General features: G+C 39.5%; 1 protein-coding gene across 6 annotated transcripts in view; it reads left to right on the forward strand.

Moving 5' to 3' along the window:
* Positions 1 to 27,219, forward strand: part of LOC110841535 (ras-GEF domain-containing family member 1B) — a 360,406-nt gene that overhangs the window by 131,533 nt on the left and 201,654 nt on the right. For all 6 annotated transcript variants that reach the window (XM_022087180.2, XM_087347618.1, XM_022087175.2 and 3 more), the window contains one exon: positions 25,419 to 25,481. In XM_022087180.2, coding sequence (XP_021942872.1) covers positions 25,419 to 25,481 — 63 coding nt within the window. The remainder of the gene's footprint in view (positions 1 to 25,418; positions 25,482 to 27,219) is intronic.

Raw genomic sequence — 27,219 nt, forward strand, 5'->3', positions numbered from 1 at the left:
GCATCTTGCCTCTTGCTTTGGGTGTGGAAGTGCGAGGGTAACCCACTTTTTCAGTTCAGCCCATGAGAGGTGCTTGAGGTTAGAATTGGACGAACCTGCGGGTTTGTCGTCGTTGAAATGACCGCATGGTGCTCAAGATATCCGGACCCAAGGTCTATTTTGTGTTCTGGTTATACAAGGAAGTCAATGACATGACAATCTAATGGAGATAAAGACGAATGTAAATAAAAGAGACGCAGAAACGCGTATGAGGTCTGAACATAGTTGAGTGATTGGTAAACCGCAAGATTAACGTCACTGTATCAACTGGCTTAAGACACTGTCAGATTTTTAGCTTATGTGAAGACGGTAATGAACGTTCAGGTTACATGAATAAAGAACTATTATTAATCGGGCGAACTTCTGAAGGATGACCCTGACTAATGGACCTTTTGATGGAGGAACGATGGACACTCCCAAACCTCGAGCATCACGTGATGTCCACTCCAGTATCTTCATGGCGTGATGTAGTTAACATATCAGGAGAGCTGAAAGGGATATTAGAATGGGAAGGGACACGACGGCATTGAAAATCGAATAACCATGTATCCTGAGCGAGGTACCGTCTGTCCCGAGTAGGACTGCGAAATGACACCCTGAAATTTTTTTCTGTTTTCACGGATCTGTGGTGGGCGGTGTGTTCTGCAAGGCAGTGTAATCTAAGTGTGCAAATTTATGTGGAGTGTGGCGGGAGTTTTGGTGTCAGGTTGAGAAAAATGCTTGTCGGAGGGAAACGATGGGACGAGGAGGCGAAATAAGATAGTAAAAAAGTCATATCTGGGAAATGGTGAAACTCCGAAGGTGTAAGTCACGTGTTTTTGGATTCCGTGTGACGTGTGACATGACGGGTTTTATACCAGCCTCTTGGTCTGTCTTGGTCTTCGAAATTTAGCAGATTAATATTGACGTGTATTTTCAACAGTACTTTCACGTGGGCGTAAAACTTGAAAAATCGCATCAACCCTTTCAATCCCAGTGGCAATTTTAGGCGTGTCTACCGGCTGCATTAACGATAAGTAATTTTAAATTATTCCCGCAAAGTCTACTTGTGTGTTTGATTGTTTCTCAGAATAGACAACGATAATTATTCGTTTTATTCTCTCGTTATCGTCCATCAACCCACGCCGCATTACCGTCTTAACTTCAGCTGGAGTACCATAGCCTCTGGTGGGCTTCTAGCCAACCAGATCATGGTTCATGTTACTACCCTTCTACAAAATGTGGTGCCAGTGGTTCGTATATTTGATTATCCACAGTGGCATTGGATTTTGGTTACGCGATGTCCCATGGCCATATTTAGGGCACGGAAACATTTATTCCTCTTTTTCTGAGTTTTTTTCTTATCTTTGTGTTTTTTATTCTCTTAATTGCCTGTGTTTTACGTTTGTTATTCTACTGCTACTCTACTGTAGTCTTTTCTTGATTTATTACTGCTCTATTTTATTTTCCATTGCGCGGAAACTCTTTCGTGTGCTTTCAAATCGTTAGAAAAAGAATTAAAATAGGACTTCTCTTGTTTCTAATTTTGTCTACTTAAAAATTAGTTTTTTTTACATTAGGTTTCTACTACTATACTTGAACGTAGAACACATGAAAAAAATGCGTTTTTTATCAGACTCTAGTAGGATAATTCCAACGAGATCCTGGAAGATGGGTCCGCAGTGGCCGCGCTGTCTAAGGCGTGGCCTTGTTCCGCTTGGTCGCTGGGACCGTGGGTTCGAATCTCACTCAAGCCATGGATGTTTGTCCGCGTTTCTCTGTGTTGTGATGTCCTGTGTACAGATAGAGGCCTTGTGACGGGCCGATCCCTCATCCAAGGAGTCCTACCAACTGTCAATAGATCAAAGCCGACGAAAAGTTGGGACCCGCAGTGCTCAGGCACTTGAAGAACGGGTCGTTCCAGTTCCCAGTATCCTGGAAGAACAGCGTATTGTCGAAATTAGTTCCCCTTTTAAAAACGGCCTTCCTGTCCGCTCGCATACAGCACCTGTTATGAGGTGGGTGAGAGCTTATCGCCGTGGTTCCAGGCTTTTTGAAATCGGTATGGATGAACTTGAATGTGCCGAATAGTTCCAGATCCCCAGAAGACGTCACCTAAAACGCATTACTTTATTGTCATTTTTCTTTTACTCTGCGTTCAATTAGTCAAATTGCTTCTTTGCGAGCTCACAGCGGTGTAAAATCCTTATAAATTACCTTCGTCTTAATTTTTGTTGACATAATTAAAATGAATTGGTTGGACTGCGCAGTTGTAGAAAGCTTAGACTGAGAGGCGCTGTAAAATCTTGCAAGAGTTCCAAATCGCCTTTTTTTATCATCGTCCATTTCGTTATAACATGAGTTTGGGTGACCTGCTTTAAAAGTTGTAACACGTGGTGTACTGTAAGAAGCAAGTATCGACTTATCACCATATCAATTTTCTGCCAACGAAAGGATGAGACGTCACGCGTTTATGTTATTTACTAAATCGCTTTATGCATTTAATATTTTTGATTTTTTAGTAACCACCAGATAGCACGGGAGGACGGAGACACCGAAAGAGTTTCTGTGATAGTTTAAAAATTAGAAAACTTGGTCTGTCCTGTGTAAAATGTTGGTCCTGGAGCTTGGAAAGTAGGAATGTTGATCTCTGTGAATTATAAATGATGTTACGACAATCAAATTGAGAAGTTGTAACATGATTCGAAGGAAGCGATCGTGGTATAATTTAAATTATAACGGTGTTAGCCATGAGGGACTGAAGAAAGCCAGGAAACACATCAGGATCTTTGGTTTCTTGTCGAGATTCTGACCCGAGACGTCCCGAATACGAGGCAGGAGTGATACTCACTCTCGGCCATGACAGAAGGAACACTAGAAGCGAATGGTTGGCTAGACCATTGCTTCAGAACTGGTTGGATGCTTAAATGAAATGCTTGTAACACATCGCTAACGTTCTGCTATGTTAATATTCAGTGTTGCGGTTAATTGGATCGGAAACCGATCCTTATAACGAGATGAAATTTCATTTGTGAATGTGTGGGCTCTTTTCTCGACGGTTATGTTACATAGTTCGTGAAACGTGCTTCTGACATTTGTATAATGGGCTGGTGGTTTTGTGAAATGTAACAATATCCAGCGTCATATTTGATCAGCAATCAAGTGGCTTGAAAAATAGATTAATGTGATGGAAATAGATGCTCAGTAATAATTTTTCTCTATTTGTTGGCCCGTGCTCTTGACGGGAAGTTGTGAGTGTTTAATCACGTACTTGTCCACATTGTTACAGAAATTATAACTTAATAGAAGGTGGTGTTTGGCAGGGAATTGTTGTTGTCAAATGCTGTTACTTACGCGTAGCATTGTTTCCCAGTAATCATAATAATAAAGGTTGTATGTATTTGCAGATTTAAAGGTGCGGTGACTGACCAGTGTTATTTCTGTCAACAGTGGTAGGAGAAAAAATGACGCAGAACTCTGTACACCTCTTCCCTTGGTCACATACAGCGAAAGCGAGATTTTGAGAACTTATTCGTTTAATATTTTCGCATTTTCTACATTGAATTACAAGTGTATGATTAAGCAAATTAGTGATTTGTGCGTAATTTACGTTAGTGTGGAAATCCTGTTACCTCTTAGATAGCAAATTAAATCTTAAACAAAAGTTGACAGTGGAACGACGGTTCCGGAGAATTAGACTTAAATACGTCTATACGGAAAGGAAGTTTATATATTGGCTTTATTCTAAATATTTCCTTTATACATGCTTTACAACTGAGTAAAATTTGATTAAGACATTGCTTATTTAACTTGAATTAGTTACGCTTAAGATGGGTTTGTGGCAGATGAATGTAATGTAATGTAATGTTTTATAGGTAACAACAATGCCGAGTAAACAATTGACGTTTCCTGGGTAACGAGGTTACACTTTTTCCTTTCCCTTTTTCGTTACACTTTTTTGCCGAATGACCCTTCAATATAGACGTATTTACGTCAAAAAAGTTGAATGTTAAATTATTATTATTATTGTTAGGTCTCTCATCGGCCATTGCTGTGGAACAAAAATAAACACTGATTTGGGATTGTTCTAGCTTAATATTTACATTATTCTAAAACAGTTATTTTAAAAAGTTATATTTTAAGATATATTGCGATACAAAATATTTAGAACCGTGCATAAAATAATTCTTGTGTTGCATAATACCAGCTTGTATTACGTAAGCGAGCTTATTTATTTAATGTCGGATTACCTACTGTGCGTATTACGTAGTGTCTAGCGACAGGATCGTTTTGCATTGGAAGGACGTGTTTTAAGGTATTGATTTCTACATTTTCTGGATGTGTCTTTAGAACACCACGGAATGTATCCTGGTATAGATTCGAACCATCGATGCGCGATTGCGTGTTAAAAATTGTTTTTAAAATAAAAAAAACAACATTAAATTAGTTAGAATTAGTAGTGAAGAAATTTAGCAAGAGACAAGCTGTTACGAACAAAAGTGTTGTATAAGTCCTCCAACTGTTTTTTTTTGCGTCACATTTATGATATGGTTGGTGATGATATATGGTAGCTACTGGTTTTAAATGGATTACAAACTTCATATTACTGGGTCTACAGTTTGTGGCGTTAAGTAAATTTAGTTTATTTTTAATTCCGTATAAATCCGTGATGCGTGAAGTTTGCATCGAACGTGTAACTTTGATGGAAGTAGAAGAATTAATGTTGTGACCAACCCATGCGAATAAAATGAAAGATAACTGTATGAATGATACATATAGTCTGCCAGCTCCACTAATATTGAAGTTATATAACACTGTGTTGGATGTGCACTGGATTATTGAAGCAAAACGGTGTGTAACACGCCATATTAGTTGGAAAACGTTTTACAGCCATTCTGAAAGACTTCTTTTTTATTCATTTTGTGCCATCTCGAAAATTTGTTGTCGATGAAAAGAGGAAATTGCCATGGAAATCCGTGTGTGTGTATATATACGTATATAAATAACCGGAGCAGGGCGGCGTTCGCGTGGTCCCAGTGGTGAATGTTCATACTCTCGAGGAGAAGTACGCTCTCGGCTTTATGAAACGTAACTGCCTTGTTAAATCGAGCGGTTCGGTTTTCGTTGTTCTCTCAGCTGTTTCAGCTCTGCTGCAGAGAACTCCACATCGGAGTTGTACGCAGTTTTAAATCTCTTCCTGTACCGCGCTGTGGGTGGAAAGGTTAACAATACAGACATTTTTGTTTGTGATTCTGGTTTGAGGATTTCGTACGTGTAATCAGCTGATTCTCCTGTCCTCTCATTTACAGTCCATATAGCTTCTAATTTTAAGCTTCGGATTGGGTATTAAAAAAACTTTAATGATTTTTCCCCCTTCTGTTTTGTAGCAGTGGTTACAAGAGTATGATAGTAAAGCACGATTTCTGCTACAGAATGTTCGCGTAATCTGTGATCCTATTAGTTAAAATCTCTGTTGTGAATGTTTTTATTTCACGAATAATATCGCCACTTGCGGTTTGGATGGAATTACTCTGTACTTAGAAGAGCGATTAGTCTATTTTAAATGGAGCTTTAGAAGTAGATTGGTTGATAATATTTGTTTTGTTTTGATAAGATTCACAGCAAATGAGAATACATTTAAAGAAATCAGTTTACCTGACATTGAGATGATACAGCTCGGCTGGTCGCTTTCAGACCGGTACAAATGTTAACGGCGGTCCATATAACGCGGTGAAACAGTTTTGTTTATTTCTGGCAGGACGAATAGCGATATTTGTAAAATGGAATCTGGGCTGCCCCGACCCTCGTATCGGATAGTTGTCTCCTGATCGATTCTCGCGGATAGGGGACCAGAGCATGAAACTGAAAATTCGCACCCACCTAGTACAGAGGACAAGAATGCCCCTCATACGTCCCTCGTGGCCTGATGATGTGGCTCATGGACAGCTTTGCTTTTCGTCTTAGCATCCTAGACGTAAATTTTCATGGGTTAGCCCTTTGAAATTGAAACTCGTATAAATATTATTAATAAATTCAGTTTCTAACGCAAAGAAAACAGCTTATCCCCATTATAAAGAAGAGTTGATTAATGCTGTTGAATGAAGTAATGGTTTACAGATGTCGATCGATATTCAGATTTAATAATCAGAAGAACATTAGCTAATATTGGTAAACGTTTGGAATAAATTCATATTTCAGGGGAATAAGAAAATTGAAGGCAAAGTTTAGAGGAAATTCGTGTCGTTGTGTTGAGAGAGATGGAAGCAGAGTGAAAACTATCGGTAAAAGTTTAGAAGAAATTCATATGTGCGGAAGAACAAGGAATAGTCGGCTATTGATGGAAGTTTAGAACATCTTTCTCTGCGGTGTGAGAGATGAAAGTAGAACGAAGTATTGGTAAATGTTTAATTGGCGCATTTTGAGGCGGAGAGGAAAATAATGCGGTCTGTTCATAAAATTTTAGGGAGAAAATGTGAACATTGCTCATTGACGGTTATAGTTTAATTTCATTGAGAAACGAACCCTTTGAAATATATTTCCGGAACGTTGTTTTGTATTTATTTAAGTGATTACCGTGTCCTGTAACATACGTAGCTTATGCGTTTTTGCAAGGCGGGCTCACTTAAGTCCATAAGTTGGATTGAGTAATTTGTGTGTGTCCAAAGTATGAGACGACAGTCCCAAGCAAGTTAATACCATTTCACGCCTTCCTACTCTTTACATAAAGTTTATCCTCAATTTACCTTCAGGTGTGGATATGTTTAAGTATGTTCAGGTGACGTCAGCATTGTGCCTGTGTGTCACAGGGATCAGATGGGACTGAGAAAGAAAGCACATATCAGACTCAGATATGAAACGGCCAGCCCCGAGTGAAGTAGCTCGTGAAATGTGCAAGTAGTCCACAGTGTTCGGCTTCTCCCCCGATTAATGTTGTCGTGTTTTCTTGAAACGAAGGATGGAATAGTTGCTTGAAATAGGTCACGACCTTAAGTAATAAATGTAGCATTTTTGGTACCCGAATGTAAATATGATTTTATTTTCGTCCAGACATCGTTTCGAGAATTTATCTGCGCGTTATAGTTTCGTAACATGTGTAGTTTTTTGAAACTGTATTTTTTTTTATTTTGTATTGCTGCAACAGATTTTAAGAAGGCCAACACATAGACGTTTTTAATGTATTTAGAAACTGTTTTCGTGAGAATTGTACATGTGATTTGTAGATGGTGTTCGTTGTTCCGGGGCTCTTTTCATTCAGGGAAATGTAACATACACAGTGTTTCTTACTGCTGTTCAGCAACACAGATCACCGCGTGTTTCCAGTAGATGTAGCTTGCAATATTGTGTTGAGTCACGTGATGTTCTGGATTTAATATGCAAAGTTGCTGAGTGGTTCGAAGTGTTTGCAGCAACAGTAGATTAAGTAACTTTCTTCTTCCCTCGGTTGGGTATTCAGTTGTTAGAGAATCCTTTTATATTTGTTGGATCGCTGGTTGCCTGGTCGGGAGATACGACACGATGTGATACTCAGTCTCAGGTTGATGAACTCGTTATTTAGACTCCTCAGTTTTATGACTTATTTATTTCCATTATCTTGACCTGGGTCGTAACATTTATTATCCGTGAATAGCTCCTCGAGAACCTAGTAGTAGCTTAGCTAGTCATAAAAAAATCATGCTCTTTCCATTGTATTGTTCCTATCGTGAATCAAATTTGTGCTGACCTGTAGAGGAAACAGCAAGGTTACTTTTTATTCACACCGTTGATCTGGCATCAGTTGTTGTCTGACGCTGCCATTCCTGTTGGTTTATTAAAAATGAAGTATATATTAAATCTTGTCCGTCTAATCACAATAAATTCTTATTAAATATTAAAATATTACAATAATTAACATTTAAAATATAAAAAATATTAAATGATGTTCTTTATCGAAATATTCGATTTACATTAGATTACCATCTTATAAAAATGAAGTGTTCTGTGTCCTTTTTGCCGTAAGGAGAGCAATTAGGCAAATGAGTCGGAAGGAGTACGAGGCAAGAGATGGTTTTAAGCGGTCGAGAAGAACTCTCGCATCTTGTTGTCTTGCATATTGCACAGAAGGAAGAGTTTAACGTCGTAAGGTAGAAAGGGTTTTGGTGAGATGTTGATGTTTCAAGGTTTTAAAAGCGAATTTTCCCCCAAACGAACGAAGAAAGTGGATGATGAGACATAAGTTTAATGGAGGCGAGGAGCAGAGTTCGCCCAAGTTTTGTTGTGCGACTGTACTGCTACATGGCAGCGACAATTCTTGTTTGCAGACAGATGGCGTGCCTGTATGTACCTAGGAAACTTTCTCTTACCCCCCCCTGTCACACCCCGTTATATGACGGGTTGTAGAAATGAACCGTAAATTCTAATTATAATTGTAAATTACATGTTCCGGAAAGTTCTCTCTCTCTCACTCTCTCTCTCTCCGATTTGAATAAGTCATGTTTAAGTATCACAGGTGTTGAATTAATTTCAATACTTCATCCTTCTTGAGTTACCCATTGCAGTGAATAGCACGGGGATTGTGGCGAGAATGCCAAAGATTTTCTCGGCGTTGTTCGACGTTTTTTTGGTTTTGTTTGTTTCCGTCAGCACGCTGGCTTACTGATGGCGTGTCGGCTTTGTGCGCCAGAACTTGGGTTTTGCCTTCCGCGAATAAACAGCGCATCAAGAATCCCGGGCTCATTGACAGAGCTCCTGTCTTGATGCAGGAGCCTGGCTACCGCATCTTATATTGCCTTTGAAACGAAGGAAATCAGTATGTTCAAGAATAAAACTGAGTTTGGGTTAAAAGGGAACCTGTTCTTATCTAAAAAAAAAAATGTTTTTGTGGCCCTGAGTATTTGTAGTGGAAACTAACGCTGTCTTACGTTTACAAAAGATGTTCAAGGCGGCAACGGAAACGGGAAGTCATAACTGAGCGGAAGACAAAGTGATTTTTTTTTCTCTTTTCGTACAAATTTGTTCTGTATTGTGTTTCCAGGAGTTATGTGAGGGAGAGAACAGCTCAGTCACACATGGAAAAGAATATCTTGATGGATTGCTGGGAAAATTAAAAAGGAAGACAGACATAAAAACAACAAAATAGAAGAGAAATGAACACAAGTACTGAAAGTGTTTTCTGCTTAATAGCAGTGTTCATATTTAACATGATGGCCTGACTTGTATTGGTAACAGCGTCGTTAATTAATTTGTGAATCAAGCAGGTTCTCTTCTCACTTAAATTAAGCCACGGCCGCTTTCTCTCCCCTCCCCCTTCACCGTTGACCATTCATTGACATTCTATCTGTTTACTGCCTCCATCATCAGGGTTGATGATGGAGGTAGTGAGCACCTCTGAAACGTCCGTCAGTTTCTGCCAGACACCACGGCACAAAATTATAAAAGACTGCCATCTTCATACTCAGTTGATGATATCCTGTTCGATTTATTTTTTCAGTGCCAGTAGTATTTCTGTCTGTAGCTTCTTCTCTGTGTTTTTCTGCCCTGACTGTACATTCTTTTCTGCTTGAAGTAAGGAGAAGGGGGTTGTATTCTCTGGAGGAGAGATTTCAGAAACCACAAATGTTTCGTTATTCCAGTTGTACTTCAGTTCCTGAAAGTTCGCTGTGTTCGTCTGTCTCTTAGCATTCCGAAATGCATAAAGGTTGGTGCTGTAGAGTGGTTTTATATGGATTCAAGAAGCTTCTCATAATTAAGCTACCTCCCTTTCTATACGGATCGGGTAAAGTGACCTCTACGAGTACCTCAACATTTTATTCCCTGTTTCGCCACTTTCCCTGTAACACGAAGCTTATATTCACATCAAGGGTTGGTGAATGTAAACCTCCAGCCTCTCAGCGTCCTGTCTCGTAAATGGTTTCTGCAGGCACAACATCTTAACCAAGTGCTGATAGTAGATTCTGGCATAACAGCATTAAACTTACTCCCGTCTATAGCTGGTTCGTGTTATCTTGGGCAGGTAATTTACATGCAGGATTGAGGCGCTTCTGTGAATGACGGAAAACTGTGAAAATGGATTATCGGTCTTACTCACAAGTAACGCGTGTAGCTGAGATATTCTCTCATGCGATCTTCTGGTACCCCTGAGGGTTACCGTGGGCTGCATATGATAGACAGACATTGCTGTGACTTTGTTTTGTGGTCTGTATGAATGTTGTGAGGTATTAGGACCATTTAATCAAGATAACTGAAGTTTCGGCATATTTAAAGTCTCATTGGTGAGATATCAGATTCTCACTGCCGTATATATAAAGATGACTATCTTTAGGGATGTTTCGTCGTGTGGATTGGTATGTTTACCGACGTTTTAGAGGTGCTTGCGGCCTATATCATCAGAGGAAATAATTTACACTCACAAGAAAAGTTAGATAATAAGTGAATAATGTAGAAGAAACTATTAATTGAACATTTCCATAATTTGTTATTTATTACATAACTTTTCTCTCTTGAATCTAAGAAGCCGCCAGTTTTTATATATTTCGTTCGTATTTTAAACCTGTCGGGTCTGCTGTAATTCAAGATCCGTTGCATGGCCAACCATTACCTGCTTTGACGGATGTGAAATGTCACTGGACAAAAACTCATCGCCCTGTGGATGGAAGCAGCAAGTACCTCTGAAACATCGGTAAGCTTCTACGAGACTACACGGTGCATCGTCCCAGGAAGGAAGACATCTTGAAAACTGAAAATAGTCTGTCTGTTGTGACAACAGGTGTGAACTTGTAAGGAAGTTCACATTTGGAATTTGTAAGGTTACTGCACGCAGGTATTTTGAGTACTCTTAAACAGATTGAAAATCGGTCTCCAGTTCGATATGTCATAGGATATCCTTAGAGTTCCAGGCCTCACACTTCAAACGGTCCTTAATGTACGTACATGCTGTGCTACCCGTTTGAGCTGACATGACCACTACGAAGTCTGGGGACCGAGATGTGAGAAATGAACTCATCAAATTAAGACTGTCATGGTGTTGAGTTGGGCTAGTTTGAGCGTAGCCGAGCCCCGGTCAATACGAAGTTGGCGGGGAGAGTAGAGGAGATGAGAGGATAGGGCCCCAGCCTCAGGGGTCTAGATGGTTCTCTACCGCTATCAAAGTTGCTTTGTACGTGAATACTGCAGAGGTGAGGGGCAGGAAGGTTCCAACGGTTGTAACTTCATCGTCCTTTCACTATGAAGTGACTGATTGGGGAAACGAATGCATTTTGCTGTAATAAACCGTTGGGATTATGGTGTTGAGGTGCAGACCGGCAGATCTATTTTGTGGTTTATTTAATTTCGTTTTCAGTAGCTTAGAATGTATGGCTTCCGGTGATCGGTTAATATTGAATTAGAAGGATGTGGAAGGAAGTGGCCGTGTCGTATTTTAGGTTATTTTTTTTCTGGTATTTGCCTGGAGGGACTAAAAGCTCCTGAAAGCCGGTCACTGGATTGTGATTTAAACCCGGAATCTCCTGAATACGGACTTGGATTGCTAAAAACTCAGCTGTGGCTTTCGGTAAACGTCTGACAGCTCCAGCTGTGATTTAGAAATCTTTTCAGAAGACATGGACCGCTTATTTAAGTGTTTTCTGAGTTTACAGCCGACTTGACTACACTGCGTAACCTCTGATGTTATCTCGTGAAAAAAGTAATTCAAATCAAAGTTTTAAAATTATTGTGACTCAGTTTTTTTTTTGTAGTTGAACATTCACACTACTCGCAGGCGTAATGGTTGTTCGTCATTTTTTTTTTTTACTTTCTTGAATCACGAAGTATTTTCTGCACATCGCATTCAACGATTGTTTCTGTAACCGAAGGCGACGTTTCCTTCACACTCGGTATAAGTTCGACGAAGGAATGCTTGTGGCGACTTCGTGAATTGTTGAGTCGTGTATCTGAGGGACTCGCTTTCTTGAATTGACAGTGGAATTTCTCCCACGTCAGTAGCAGACACAGTTGCAGGTAGCTGCCATACCGATAGCGGAGCTGCTGGAATTTCAAGCAGCTTAGCTCTAAGGTGTCGTGACGTGGGCTTACCTTGTCACTTCACATGTTCCCAGTCTAATTAATCAGCGCCGACAAATTCTCGCGACTGATGCGAGTAGCAGATCGGCGTCCTGATTGTGTTACTAGCGGCAACGTCGCAAGCTATTACAGCCATTCTGTCTTCTTGAGCAAGAACGGCTTATAACGAAACGGATTTACATACTGCCTGGAAAATGTATGAGACTAACAGTCCGTATGTTTGGAGTTTGCAGATATCGTTTTATATCCGTGTCACCACTATAATCGTCACAATTCCCCTGAGTTCAGTGACAGGTCAGAACCCTGATGATGGGGACAGGGTGGTCCCTGAAACGTCGGTTTCGTTTTTAAAATATTTGACGCGACTGATCGCCCGAGGAGACTTTATTGAGTTACGTCGCCGCGAAAGCTTCAAATCATATATCACTGTATTGAGATCAGAGGTGGACAAAATTATTTTTCGAAGATTTTTGCCCGTATAATCAGATTCTGCGGTGTCTGCTATAATTATATTTACACTTCACATTTAGTAAATTACCGCCACCTTAAAATGTGCGATAGGTTTTACTAACCGAAATGCTAATAAGAACATCGAATGGGGTTTCATTATAGAATGGTGAAGGAATTTTGTGTTATAGACGTTAAATGGCTCTCTGATTCAAAGTTTCAATCATAAACTTGCAAATTGGTTGTTTTATTGGAAGGTAGTTTGTAATTAAATAAATATATTCTGCAGTCGGTCAGTTTGTGTTTTGGTAAGTGACTTGCAGTATATTGTAAAAGCTAAGTAAATGAGCTAGTCACTCTCGTACGTAATACATACAGTTTTACGATGTTTTTATTATCTTTGATTATTTATGGAATCATGAGTCAGTAAGTTGTAAACTTATACGTGATTTTTACAAGTCATTCTAGAAGCTCTGCCTTCAAATAAATAAATCGTCAATCACTGGTCATAGTGCAACACGTTGAAGATGACTTTCTTCTGGGTTATAGCGCCGTTTAGTCTGAAACGTCGGCAAGCTTCTGCCAGAGGTACTTGCTATCTCCATCATCAGGAAGATGATGATGGAGAGACAGCAGACTACACGGGACAACATTCCAGAAGACAGCTGCCTTCCTTCCAGCAATCGCTGTAACCTGAAGCCTCAGAGACCACAATGATTCTTCTACAGACTATGTCGGTCTTACAATCACACTTTATTTCAGTGAATTTTCTTTAGCTCACGGCGCGTTTTGAAGATTCTGTTTTACTGCCAAGAAGAAAAGTGTCCTTATTCGGTTACTGTTAACAGATGAAGCGTATCACAGTTCTGGTTGAACTCAGACTTCACTAACCGCCGTTGAGTTAATAATGGAGCTGAATACTCAAATGTTAATCTCCTCCTCTGCACGCAAGACGTACTGCTGAAGACGCCTACCCACCTCTCTCATGGTCCTCTTTAAGATTTTAGCGTTCACCCTTTGTTCTGTCGTCCATTTAATCGCATGTTTGACTAACGTTTTTATTTTCTACCTAGTCGTCTGGCTTCTTTGTTGTGACTGTCAGACAGTATCCTTCTTTTGTTTCCATTCATCATTTTTTGTTGTTGCTGTAAGTCTGAGACATATAATAATAGTTTTTTGTTTACCGAGTAACGTACTTGCATTTAAATTCGCTGTACGGTTAACGTGTTGCTCATATCAGATTTTGAATTTTCTTATATGTATATTTATTTGGTTCCAGCAGAGACGACTTGAACAATGTAATACAAAACACGAGAATAATTACATTCTTCTCAATAAAATACATATGCAATAACGCGAGCCTGCTTTTTATATGCGATAACAACTGAAAAAGTATGAACGCTTTATGTGCACGCTTCATATAGCCTACAGACATTTAGTACGATTAACAATTTTTGCGGAGAATCCGTAGATTTATCGTAAGGGGCCATGTGAAGTACGGGTTTCGACCGACGCTGAATAGAATTCGTCCTGCTACTTTTATCGAATGTTACAGAAATTCTTCTATGTAGATGTAGGTCTGGCGTGTGTGCAGAGTTACGAAGACGTAAGACCTTCGTGCAGAGACCGCATAGCTCAAATTAAGTTGTTAAGGTTATTGCATACCATAGTAGTGTCAAGAATACCATAGGATTTAGGTTCTGAATTATGGGGAATCGCGACTTATTAGATTTACAGATTTACGTTCAGGGATAGAATGTATGCGACGATCTGGCAATTAATCATTTTAATTAATTTGTATCGCGTACAAGAGACAAGAGTTTATTTTGTTTTTGATGATTTTTCGTGCTTGTATCAGGGAGGCCGTGTCTCCAATTCTCATTAATTTTAAACTCGCAGCTGGCCCTCCCAAGCGCGTTGTTCGATCGATAAGTTTTCGTCATTTTTCCAATACTTTTGATCTATTGCTATCAGATTGGTTGCTATTTATTAACGTTCCATCTGTCAAAGAAAGATAAACGACGCTAATTACAAATAATTTACATGAACGTCATATTTTTTGATGGACAGTTTACTTCCCCGCCTTGCAAACACGCAACCCAACATAACACTTCACACTCTTATGCACACTCGTCGAAATGAAGTTTTAGGTTCGATTACGCCGATCCGAATTTTAGGCTCCAGTTTATTCTTTAACAGAAAGATTATGTTAGAAAGTAGCTAAAGTATGAACAAATGAATGTGTGACACTCACTTTCAGGTCGCTGTACCCGAATCTTGAACACCTGTAGGCTTACACCAAATACCATTTTTTTTGTAGTGTTCTGTCTGACGACAGGTCCATATATTATGAACAGGATCCTTCCAACCTCTTCAGGTTGTCAGGGACCTGCTCATACATATATACATTCTTGGCAGAGATGATCAGAAGTGGTTTGCCATTGGCTTCTTCTGTGTGTGAGTGGAGTAATTGTTGGGATGCCACGGAGAAACCGGGGAAGCCCCCGGAGGAAAACTCCGTGATGCCTAGACCACGGCCTTGCCCAACACAAGTTATAAATTTGAGCACCACCGGGAATTGAAACCGGGACCCCAGGCTTACAAGGTCAGCGTTCTAACCGCTAGACCACCGTGGCGGTTCAAATACCATTACTGGACACAATCGTGAAGCTGTTTAACTTCTGATTTTTGCAATGTCATTCCTTGGTCTACATCTCCAACCCAGAATTGTCTCCACAAAATTATTTCCCCTACATTTCTTCATGACCTGTATAAATCACGAAATTTCTCGTTGTGCCGAATTGTAAATTCATCCTCTCAGGTCTTGGATGACGTATTAGTATATGAATTGAAATTCTGTTGGTCCTGTACCCTTCCTGGTTGCATACACAGCCTGTGACGTTAACACAAAGAGCAGGACGCTTATCTGACTCTCGCCTGTGCAAGTAGTTGAGGGTACGAACATTAGTCTGTGGCATTCTCGAGGAGAAAATGAGGGAAGACGAAATAGCACAGGATTACAACGGGAACGTGTTCAAGGAGAATTGCTGCTGAGTTATCAGATAACTGCTAATAATGAAAGAAATTAAAAGTGGGCTGCTAGTGGAACAAGGGGAACATTACAATGTTTAGTTGTTTAGTATTTCTGCGTAATATGTGTGTTCGAGTAAAGATTCATTGCATTGATAATGGTGAAATTATACACCTCTGAAACGTCTCTTAAACTCAATGGCTTAACATCACAGAAGAATCAATTGAATAAAAATTTTCTTGGATATTATCCATCGTCTAGTAAATATAAAACGTAAAACGACGTTTCGGAGATGGGACTCTATCTCCGTCTTCAGGTTCCTACACAGTTGGGCCCACTAGATAGAGCTAATCCCTATCTTCCGGAGGTAGGGATTAGACGATGGATAATATCCAAGAAAATTTTTTTATTCAATTGACTCTTCACCATCTTCAAGAAGTTTTAGATTTGAAATCACAGAAGAATGTAATTTTAATTTAAGAACGGTTACTGCAGCTGCTTAGAGTCTGGACTATGAAAACCAAATTTAGTCGAAAAGCACAGAGTACAGACGAACCATTCGGGCAGGCAGACAGACATATACAGCGTCTGTTGTCCGTTTATTTCAAGAATCTGTCTGTGACCTCGTAGCTAAGTTATGTGGGAGAATGTATAAGGCCGAATAATTGATTCGAATTTGTATCTTGTCAGGTGGTGTTCTAGCTTGAGGAATGGTACTGTCACGTGACGATCACATCTTCTGGCGTTCTCTTGAGAGGTGAGGATTTTCCATGAGCCGTACCGTGGGGTGTCATGCGATTTCTTCCATGCTCACGGCTCCCTTGATCGTTTTAGACAGGCGGAATGTTCAGTTGTGCTGAAACCTATGACAAGGAGTTTCTGCGGAAAGTCATGTTTGTCATATAGGTGAATATTACAAGACAGGGCATATGTAAGCAATCTGCAAACCCGTGGAGCGCGTCCTATACGGCAGATAAGTAAATGTAATGTTATAAAACGTTTTACCCAGGATATAGAATTTGAAACCGACAGCGACATTTTTTTTTTCGGATTTAGCGTCGGTTAAACTCATAAATATTTTCTCATATGAATGGATACAAATTCCATTTCCTGATGCTACGCTCTGCTCGGCTTTTGAACTGGTATAACTCGTGGACTTTTGAGACACGTGACTGGCAGTATGTTAGAAGGAAAAATGTGAACTAGACGAACATTCAATCAACTACATGGACTGCTGATTAAGAATTCCTTCTCTTACTGTGGAACACCAAGATTCGTTACCGTCTTCAGAAGGCTCCTGCACTGTGCACCGAGCCAGCTGAATCCAATCGACCTTCAAACCGTATTTATTTAAGTTCAATTTTAATACTATCCTTGTATGTCCTTGAACTCTCAAGTGATTTGTTCTTTTTAAAATTTCGGACTAAAATTTTGTGAGTGTTTCTCATTTCCATGCGTACTGTGTGCCTCGCCTATCCCTACCCTTCTATGTAACCACGCTAATAACATTTTATGTGCGGCACATGATTATGAAACGCCACATTACGAAATATTTTCCGTTCTTGTGTTAGTTTTTCTCTTTTACGAGGTAGGTCCAGATGTTCTCGTCAGCGCCATCTTATTTAGCATTTGGAGGATTAAAATCAACATTGCATCCTTTACGTCTCGCGAAAAAATGTTCAGACGTCGACGTGCTTTCGTAAATTTGTCGAGGAACGTAAAATTTGCTGTTCAGAGGTGAAATAAGTCTTTTTTTCTCTCTCTTTTGATGTACCTCCGTGGCTGTGAATTCTCTGAACTGGTCCCAGGATACCACGTGACATGACGAAGAATGGGACTTCATATAGACCAGGATGTTAGCGTCATGGTAACGCTACGCTGTCTTTATGTGGAGTGAAGATCTAAGTCGTAAATATCCCGGGGGATATCAGGTTGGCCAACAGGAAAAAGAAATCGTGTATTGAAGGGACAAACATAAAAGGTACAGTTGATCAATACGAAAAAGAATACTGCATAAGATTATTGTTGGGAAGGATGTCATTGTTGAAGCGCTATTAGTCAGATGGGTTCCTGTCTAGCTGTAAAATGCAGCGTTGAAAAAGTAGAAGTAATGCGATGTTTTTTTTTTTTGTTAGTTTGTTTGCATTGTGGTGACGGTTCATTTGCTTTTAGAGTTCTAGAAACTTTATACTAACGCTCGTTAGTACACTGACATTTTACAGATTGAGGCAATGCTGGCGACTGAATGCAGCGGAAAAAGTCACGTTTAAGAGGATGTTCAAAAATTTCTAAACTTGCTTGGTGATGACACTTCTTAAGTAAACTAGTTGACTGACTACTTTCTGTTATTTATTCGCATTTTAAATTCTCTTGTTCTGCATGTAGGAGGTTACACTTCATATACAGATTGGTCATAATGTTCTTGACTGTGTCTTTGAACACATTTTTATTGCAAAGTAAACTTACGTCCGACTGGAACCCACGTGAGACTTGAGGTTGTGACGAAGGTGAAAATATTAAATATTAAATTGTGCCGAGGCGGAGATGTTCCCGATTTTTGAAAAGTGTCATCCAGTAGAGTACTCTTTCTTCAGACCCGTTTTAACTTTGCGTTGGACAGTTATGAATCAAAAATAGATTGGCTTGATTAATTATGACGTAAACTCGCTCAATACAAAGTGTCATCCAAATCATTCCAATAGTTTCGTAGATGAAACGTACAATATTACAGGGACTGAACTGCTATTATGTATTAATTTTACCTGATTCATAAGAGGAACATGCAATAGGGTATATTGTGGTGATTCAAAATCTCACCAAGGCTTTAGTGAAGGTAGGAAGAGATTTCGACTTGTGAAGTGGAGCTTGAGAGTGTCAGCCCCCAGGAAATAAAACTGTAACTTAGATGAAACTGCGAGGGGGTGGAGGGTGGACGGAGAAATAAGTGAAAATTAGTTGGAAATGGATAGAGAAAATACCAGAAACAAAAATAAACTGATACAAGGAAGAGCTTTCTATATCAGAGTCTTGCCACGAGGGGAAATATCCTGAGGTTGGAAGAGGAGAGGAGAGGAGAATAAGAAAAAAACATATACAGTGTTCGGAGAAGCATCGCAGGGAAATGGATGATACTGAGCGAAGGGTTGACAGTGACAATCGTAATGCTCGGGGGTGTGTCAGGACTGCTCGCTGGATTTTGGAGGGTGGGGTGCAAGAATGTTACAAGTTCGTTGCTTTCATGTTGAATATTGATATTTGTATCTACTAATACGATATGTCGCGCTTGCTTTAACAGTCAGTAACTTTTTACCTTGTATTTATGTGTTTTGTATGATTCTCATTGTAAATAGGGGCGGATTATTTCTTTAAGCAGCGTTAAAAATTCGTATTTGTAACGGTGAAGTGTTGTGCTTTCTTTGCAGTACAGACTGAACTCTTAAATATTGTTTAGACGAGCTTTCCGCATTGTTTATTATACAGCGTGTTCTGATTATTATGTGTTACATTTAGTAGCCTATTGCTGGTGTCCTGCACTTCGTTCATTCTCTGTTATTATGAACAGAACGCATCGCTTGTTGAGTCTCTGAAGCCCACTTCTCTGCTATAAAAATTTGTGATTAGTCGTTGTCTTCAAAAAATGACGTCATCAACAATGTCAAAATATATTTGTTTACTCGGCATTGTTGTGGAACAACAATGCCGTGTACACCACAACAATGCCGAGTAAACAAATAACGCTTAGTACCAAGTCAGTCGGGGGGGTTGTTGCGTTTTAAAAACTTGACACCCCCCCCCCCACCCCCCGAGGAGCTCCGAAAGGAGCGTTCTGATCTAGTAAATTAAATTGAGTAATGTTGACTTGTGTCTGTCATTCAGGAAATAAACTTCGCAGTGTATTCGTGACTGATATTTCTTGCCTCGAATTGTGTTTAGCAATTCACTTATAGAGCGATTCTGTAATAAAATTAGCTGTAAAGGGGGTTTTGGGATGCAATTTTATACCATTAATTTGCCCCGGTAAATCTTTCTGCAACAATCCTGTATCACAAAATGTCACTTCTATTGTTCATTATTAAGGCATATAATATTAATTGATCTCCTATGAGAATAATTCACTGTAATTCTATTAAGTGCAAGAGTGGATCACCAAGCATCACGGAAGTCCAGATGAAGTGAACTTCTAGCTGTTAAGTTAGATCTGAGGACTAGACGTTGATGGGGTAGGAGAGATACAGCATAGAACCTCTGTTCGCTTAATGGGATCCTCACAACTTAGTACATCCATTGTTACAAATTTGCTTCTGGAAACCGAGTGAATGTAGTATAAGCATAACCGTTAGAAGTGGATTGGACGAATGTCATAATGTTATTCAAGACATTACATTGTAAGCATTCGTGTGTGACTGTCTCAATGCCACAGCTTAATTGACGAAGTGACCATTAAATGTGTTGCTGATGTATGCTGTAGTTTAACGTTAGGTGTTCACAATAGGCATGTGAATGCGATCGGAAGTGGAAATAACTAATGTGGAAAATATTCACAGGCCTTCCCCCATGAAGTTAATTTTTCACTCTTCATTCATTCATCAGGGGCGGAGCAGCGTTTATTGTCCATGGCGCTCGACATGAGGTTCACAGAGAGAAGTACTTTTCAGGGCATATCTCTTCAGATCGAAGAAAGACGTTTCCCGTTACTTCTTTTAAGCGTATTTGTTTAAATCTTGTCAGTCTAATCACAATAAAATTTCTATTAAATATTAAAATATTACTATAATTAACATTTAAATATTTAAAATATATTAAATGATGTTCTCTATCGAAATGTTCGATTTACATTAGATCATAACTTTTTACACGACATGTTTCAGTTCTAAAAGAACTATCTTCAGGTGTATAAAATTATATAAACTTAAATATAATTTCTTATTTATATTTTAAATATTTAAATGTTAATTATACTAATATTTTAATATTTAATAGAAATTTTATTGTGATTAGACTGACAAGATTTAAACAAATATATATTTATCACAATATGACGCAACTTTATTATCTCATTTCTTTAAGCGTATTCATTCAATGCCGTGATGTCGTCTCTTCTGTTTAGTCTTCGTGCTTGTAGGAGATTTTAAGTTAGAGCTGAAGTTCCTGTTACTGTTCCGCGCTCGATAATCTGTGTACAATTTAAGTATCGCCTGAAACTAGCGAAAAGGATTTGATTCGTTTTTCCCGTCTTCATCTGATCGCGGTAGAAATCGCTCTTAAGTTATGCGATTATGTAAAACGCCTTGTTGCCGCAGGTAGGCTGATCCGCTGTACGACCGTGTCGGAGAAGTTGCCGAATAGCCGCTGTTAAGGCGTTTGCCGTATTACAACACATCTTCCAAGCAAGGGCGATCAGAATGTTTGACATTTCTGTGTGTCTGTTTTTCTATGCCAGTGAAACCTCATCGGTTTTTTCATGAGTTTTACTTGCATATTTAAGAAATGTGCCTGTTACTTTTTTGTGAGGTATTATTTGAGGTGACGTGAGTAATTGAAAGGGGAGGGGGAGCTTTTTTGAGAAACTGATTGTCGCTCAGCTGCCGATACATTCTCCTCCTTCTGTGGAACCCAGAGGAGCATTACCGTGCTTACAAGGGCAATCATTAGTACCTTTTCTGAACGAAATTAATTTATTTTCCTATCATATCATTAGGGTGATGATGGATGATTGTGGAGGCAGTAAACATCTATGAATGTCGGTCACTTTGTACCAGATTTCACGACGCAGAAACCCAGAAATCATATATTAAAATCTATATTTATGGTTTATTTAGCGGTACTTTTAGGATATCAGATTATGTACAGTCGAATTATGAATTTAAAGGATATGGAAGTAAGTGTTCGTGGTGTAATTTAAGCTGTTATCCCAGAATTTGTGTATGGACTCTGGAAGACCATGAGGTCTCTTGACAGCCGTTGTACGGCCCGATATATGAACCCACGATCTCCCAAATACGAAGAAGTGGTGATGATTACTCAGTAATGAAATGTGTTATGCCACTGTTGCTGTAAAGTGTCAGTTTGTGTGTCAAGTTCGATGATGTATATATTAAGAGCGTATCGTAAATAATGTAATGAAAGGTTGGATGGCAATGGGGAAGAAGAAGAAGAAGAAAGTACAGTGACAAAGCGGAGGCGAATTTGTGATGGAAGTAAAGACGAGGAACTGCGTTACAAAAGGGATGTGGAAGGAGAAGTGAATGGCATTGAGGTCGAAACTTTGGTGGTTAATTTAAAAACATTAATTAAAAATGACAATGACAGTGGGACGGAAAATAAAAAAAAAACAACAAAATACGTAAGCAATTAAGGGAAAACAAGAGAATAAAGACACAGCGTAGCAAAATAGTACTTTAAGATAGAAGTACTTATATTGCAAAGGACAGGATGTTAGAAACTTGTCACAGGAAAGGAAGACACGTTTTGTAAGCCTCTGAGCGTAGTTCTGTATTCCATGCGAAATGAACGGAGGAAATACAAGGCAGAACTCCGTCGGATAGCTTTTTTAACTTCGTGTGACTTTGATATCGTCGAAGTTCCGTCTGAACAATTAATGTGTTCGGGAACAATTACATGACGATGGTTTTCTTCTGGGTTGTTGCTGCCAGTAGCTCAGACTAAATAGAGTCGAATGATAGTATGGCCATTAATAATAAATTTGAAATGATATGGAAGGCCGCGTTTCTGGTCTAATTTTGGATACTTTTCCGGGATTTGTCTGGAGCAACGAATAACTCATGTCAGGATAGTTGGTCTTCGGATTAAGGTTTGAAACAAGGATCTGGACCATCCCCCCCCCCCCCTTACGCAGGAGTGCCAACCACTCGGTGATTTTGTTATCTCTTTTGTTCTGCTGTAACGCAATTCCATTATAAGTCTGGTTGTACGAGAATGTACAGTTTTTAAATTAAGCTTTTTTTTGTTTACGTTAAAACGGTCCGACACGAATATTTTTTTTTTTTTGCTGAATCGGCTTTGCGATGTTGTGCTTGTTACTATGTGCAACACCGTTTAAAACAAGAGCTGTGTTTTTAGCTTTAGTGCCAATGGAATGGAAAACGTAAATACATTTTAATGAGAGACTTTGAATGTAAAGGCAATTACAGTCGTCGGAGAGTTAAAAGAGTAAAAAGCAAAGAGAATTTGTAAGCATGGATTCTTATTATTTATTTAAATGTAAAGGGGAATAACAAGACTTAATGTTACAAAATAAACAAGGGGCAGGTGACACACTTATCGCCGTAGCAACGGTGTGAATTTCAGAGCAAAGAGAATATTTACGCTTACATTATGAGGTAGCTTTATACATTCCTAATGGTCCTGAAAATTGGACTAAACCAACCGAATATTAGTAATTGAAAATAGTTCATCTTACGTTTTTGTGTTTCTATTCTAATCTACCTTTGTAGAATACGAAGTAATGAAATAGCAGACGGCAGACAGAAGTGCGCTTCAACTTTGACCTATAGTAGACTAGCAAAACAAATGCTAAGCTACATTTCTTCATAGAAATTATTCTTTAAGTTGTAATTTGGTTCAAATAACGTATGTGTATATTCGTATCTGGACTGGTTATGTACTCAATTATTCAGAAAGTTCCTTCCATTTTAGCTGTCAGTATACATGGCTGTTGGAACTTGGTGTCACCCAAGATATTGCTATGTAGATTCAGGATAATTTAGAACATGGCGCCGAATATAATATTTGGACATAGGAGAGTGTGTGTGAAAAATACATAATTTGTGCTATTTACCAAATATAATGTGAGTGATTAAGATACAAATCAAAGGTGAGAAATGCGTGCACATTTTAATTGTAAAGCCTTAAGGGGAAGACGTTACACTCGAAATCCTAGGCGTGTATGTGAGAATGTGACGTGGAGCTAGGTTTGCATTAATAGTTGATTAACAAATCACAGAGAAAGAAGGGTTACTACCCTTGTTGTGTACACTAGGGACTTGCATGTGTGTTGGGCGTGTCTGCCTATTGTATCATGTCATTCGTTATGCTTAACCCCGTTAACCCCCCCCCCCCCCCCGCCACAAATCTGCTACGCCTGACATTTATGCACCTTCATCCGTTGTTCTCGTCGAATGTACGTACACTGTATGCAGAGATCTTGTAAACAAAAGTGAAGTCTCTACTGTGCTCAGTGGCATTTAAAATTAATTTTTCATTTGTAAAAGAATACGACGTCCCGCAGGTTAATGTGGCGGTGACGCTCCAGACTGGCATTTGGGTTGTGCCTTTAATATATTAACTGCACTACTTGACATCCTTGCTGAAGTTTTTCGTGGGTTTTCTCTGATATCAATGTGGCTACCAGGATTTATTTGTAGTGTTCTGTCTGACGACAGGTCCATATATCATGAACAGGATACTTCCAAACTCTTCAGGTTGTCAGGGACCTGCTCATACATATATACATTCTTGGCAGAGATGATCAGAAGTGGTTTGCCATTGCCTTCTTCTGTGTGTGAGTGGAGTAATTGTTGGGATGCCACGGAGAAACCGGGGAAGCCCCCGGAGGAAAACTCCGTGATGCCTAGACCACGGCCTTGCCCAACACAAGTTATAAATTTGAGCACCACCGGGAATTGAACCCGGGACCCCAGGCTTACAAGGCCAGCGTTCTAACCGCTAGACCACCTCATCTTATTATTATTTAGTGTTCTGTCTAACGACAGGTCCATATGAACAGGATCCTTCCATCCTTTTCTCGGACTGGGACCTGTTCATATACGTTCTTGGCAGATGATCCAGAAGTGGTTTGCCATTGCCTTCTTCTGTGTGTGAATGGGATGCCACGGAGAAACCGGGGAAGCCCCCGGAGGAAAACTCCGTGATGCCTAGACCACGGCCTTGCCCAACACAAGTTATAAATTTGAGCACCACCGGGAATTGAACCCGGGACCCCAGGTTTATAAGGCTAGTGTTCTAACCGCTAGACAACAGTATAGTGACTATAAATAGTCCACTGATAGGGTTTCGAAAAAGGAACGACAACCATAATTAATCCACACACAATAGGTTGTAGAAGAACGTTCTAAAACACATGTAAGTTACCTTAATTACAAAAGTAATATTCCCCTCACCCAGAAAGCGAAGTAATCTGAGTCTTTTGAACGTACTGTTGGTACGCCCACATGAACATCAATGTCATGTGACGTACCGACAAACCGAGTTTAGTGAGGGTGGTATGTAATTCCCCACCCCCACCCCCAGCGACCCCAGAGGGCGGTCTGTTGTGTACTGAGAACTGTAAGCATCATGACATTGGGTGAAACCCATTCCATGTAACCCATGGAACACGTGTTGTGTAAACGCACATCTGCATGGCTGCCTGGGGAGCATACAGGTGACGTTCTGTGCACTAACGTTAAAAAATGAGCCATATCGGCTACTATAATTTCAACGTTTACAAAGAACTTTGACTCCAAATATATATGCGACGAGTTTCTCTGAAAAGTTTGGTAACCACGTGCAAGAGCACGCATCTTACTACTGAGATGATCGTAATAGACATAATCTTATCGGCGGAAATGACTTAAACCTCGCTCGTTCGGATACTCAATAATTCAGACTGCCTGCGTTTCTGTGTCTCCACTCTTCAACGAGAGTTTGCGCTTAAATCCCAATGGTAACTACGGTACACCTTATATCTTTAATAGGATGTACATTTCTGATCCTGATACTCGTCTTATTCTGGATGTTTAATCGATTTGCATGTACAGCTCATAACTCTCGGCATGTACGTCCAAAACGCTATCATTTAATGTATAAAGTAAGACATGATCTGATAGGATCTAGTATATGACATTTCAGTTTTATCCTTTGTTTGCAGCCGACTATCTTCGGGACTGTTGCTTCTGACCAGACACCGAAAGATGGCTCCAGCTGCAGAAGGGTGAGTACGTCACAAAGTCATTACGAAATTCAAGATTATTTTGTGCCCAACACGAAACAGACCTCACGAGTCCTCATATTTTGCTTTACTGTCAGACTCCTATTACAAGCTATAAAAACGGATGTGCATACTAATTTTTTATCACACAAAGTTTTCTTGCGACAAGAAATGAATTCTTGATTTTAATGATGAATGGGGAAGCCGACGTTTTGAAGCCCGAGAAAGAGGCTATAGGATAACGTTGAGATGGTTACTTTGGAAATGAATCAAATCGTGTATTTAGACGGAGATTTTATATGGATGCAAATGATTTGTGATCGGGCTGTGTCTGGCTTTGTTAGCGGGTTTGAATTTTCATGCTGTGTTAGGTTAGGTTAGGTTAGTGTGAAGTAGAATGTTCGCTCCATGACAATCTGCATCTACAATCCAACACTTGTGTGTGCGTGTGTTTTTTTTCTCTTATTGTAATATTTTAAAAGTAATGTCATAAAACCAGGCTTAACCTGTATTCCCTGTGACTTGAATAAACTTGGGATACTACATAATCCAGAATTCGGTATTACACCAGATTCTGCCACCTTTTGGAGGAATGCAAAGTGCCTAAAGAAATGCATGTTATTGAAAAATCTAACAGAGCAGTACATATATTTCACAGTGTATCGTGGGTTATACATTGCATTTTCTAAAACAAGGTCTGGGATCTCTGAATCTACGCTGATCTGTCGACAATTCAATCGGTAGAGAAGAATTAAAAATAATATTAAAAATATATGTTCGTGTACTTCGGTGAACCCTGTGGAACGTATACACATTAGAGTGCATTTCGCTCGTTTGTTTTGTTAAGGAGTCAGTTGATAAATCTCATGCTGAAGATGATTCTGCATTGCCTGCGGTCTAATTGTGGCTTCATGACGTTTCTTTGTATGTCTTTTTGCACGGTTCCACGCAAAGACTCTGTTCTGTTTCGCCTCGTTTCTGTATATATGCTTGTTAGCTAATAGCGTCAAGCCATGTTGTGTGTTCTCTTGTTCTGATGTGCAGAGTAAACATTTTGACACGGCCATTCTTCCACCCGTCTTCTCCAGGAACGTGTCCAATAAACTGCTGGGGGTTCAAACAGTTTGGCTTTTCCGCCCAGTCCGCGCTTTCGTACCAAGAGATCACCACGTAACAAAGTTTTTGTGCTAAACATTTCCAGAGAGCTTTAAATGTCAGTTATTACATATAGATTTTTGTACAAAAGATAATATAAAAGTTTGTTGAAGTTTATAAAAGCTACCCTAGTTTTAAACCGTTCTTTTCTATAGAAAAATCTGTGGGATTTCTCTGTTCATAATAATTTTTTAGAAATATGATAACAGCACGTAACAAATGCACCTTTTTATTACTCTGCTAGCTAGAACTTTGAAAACTTCGGCGTCCTAGATCGTTTCACGTTTTAATACGAGTAGCACAATCTACCATATTTCATTTAGCACTGAAAACCGCATGAACCACAGTCTTCTTTGATAATTTAATAGTCATTCAGCTAGTCAAGAAATTCCGCGTCTTTTATGGAACACGAAGGCTCGTTACGAAGAACCCGCCAGACGAATCTAGTGCACAACCTCCCACCCCATGTCGATAAGGTCGATTTTAATAATCTCTTCCCTCTTATGTGTCGTTGTAGTCTCTCTTACCTTGAGCCTTGTGTGCATACCTTCAACCAATTAATGATACGAGTGATTATGAACACCCA

The sequence above is a fragment of the Zootermopsis nevadensis genome, unplaced genomic scaffold (genome assembly GCF_977971745.1).
Source record: "Zootermopsis nevadensis isolate Lab colony 2312 unplaced genomic scaffold, Znev_1.0 Znev_ptg000012l, whole genome shotgun sequence".
NCBI classification, from domain to species: domain Eukaryota; kingdom Metazoa; phylum Arthropoda; class Insecta; order Blattodea; family Termopsidae; genus Zootermopsis; species Zootermopsis nevadensis.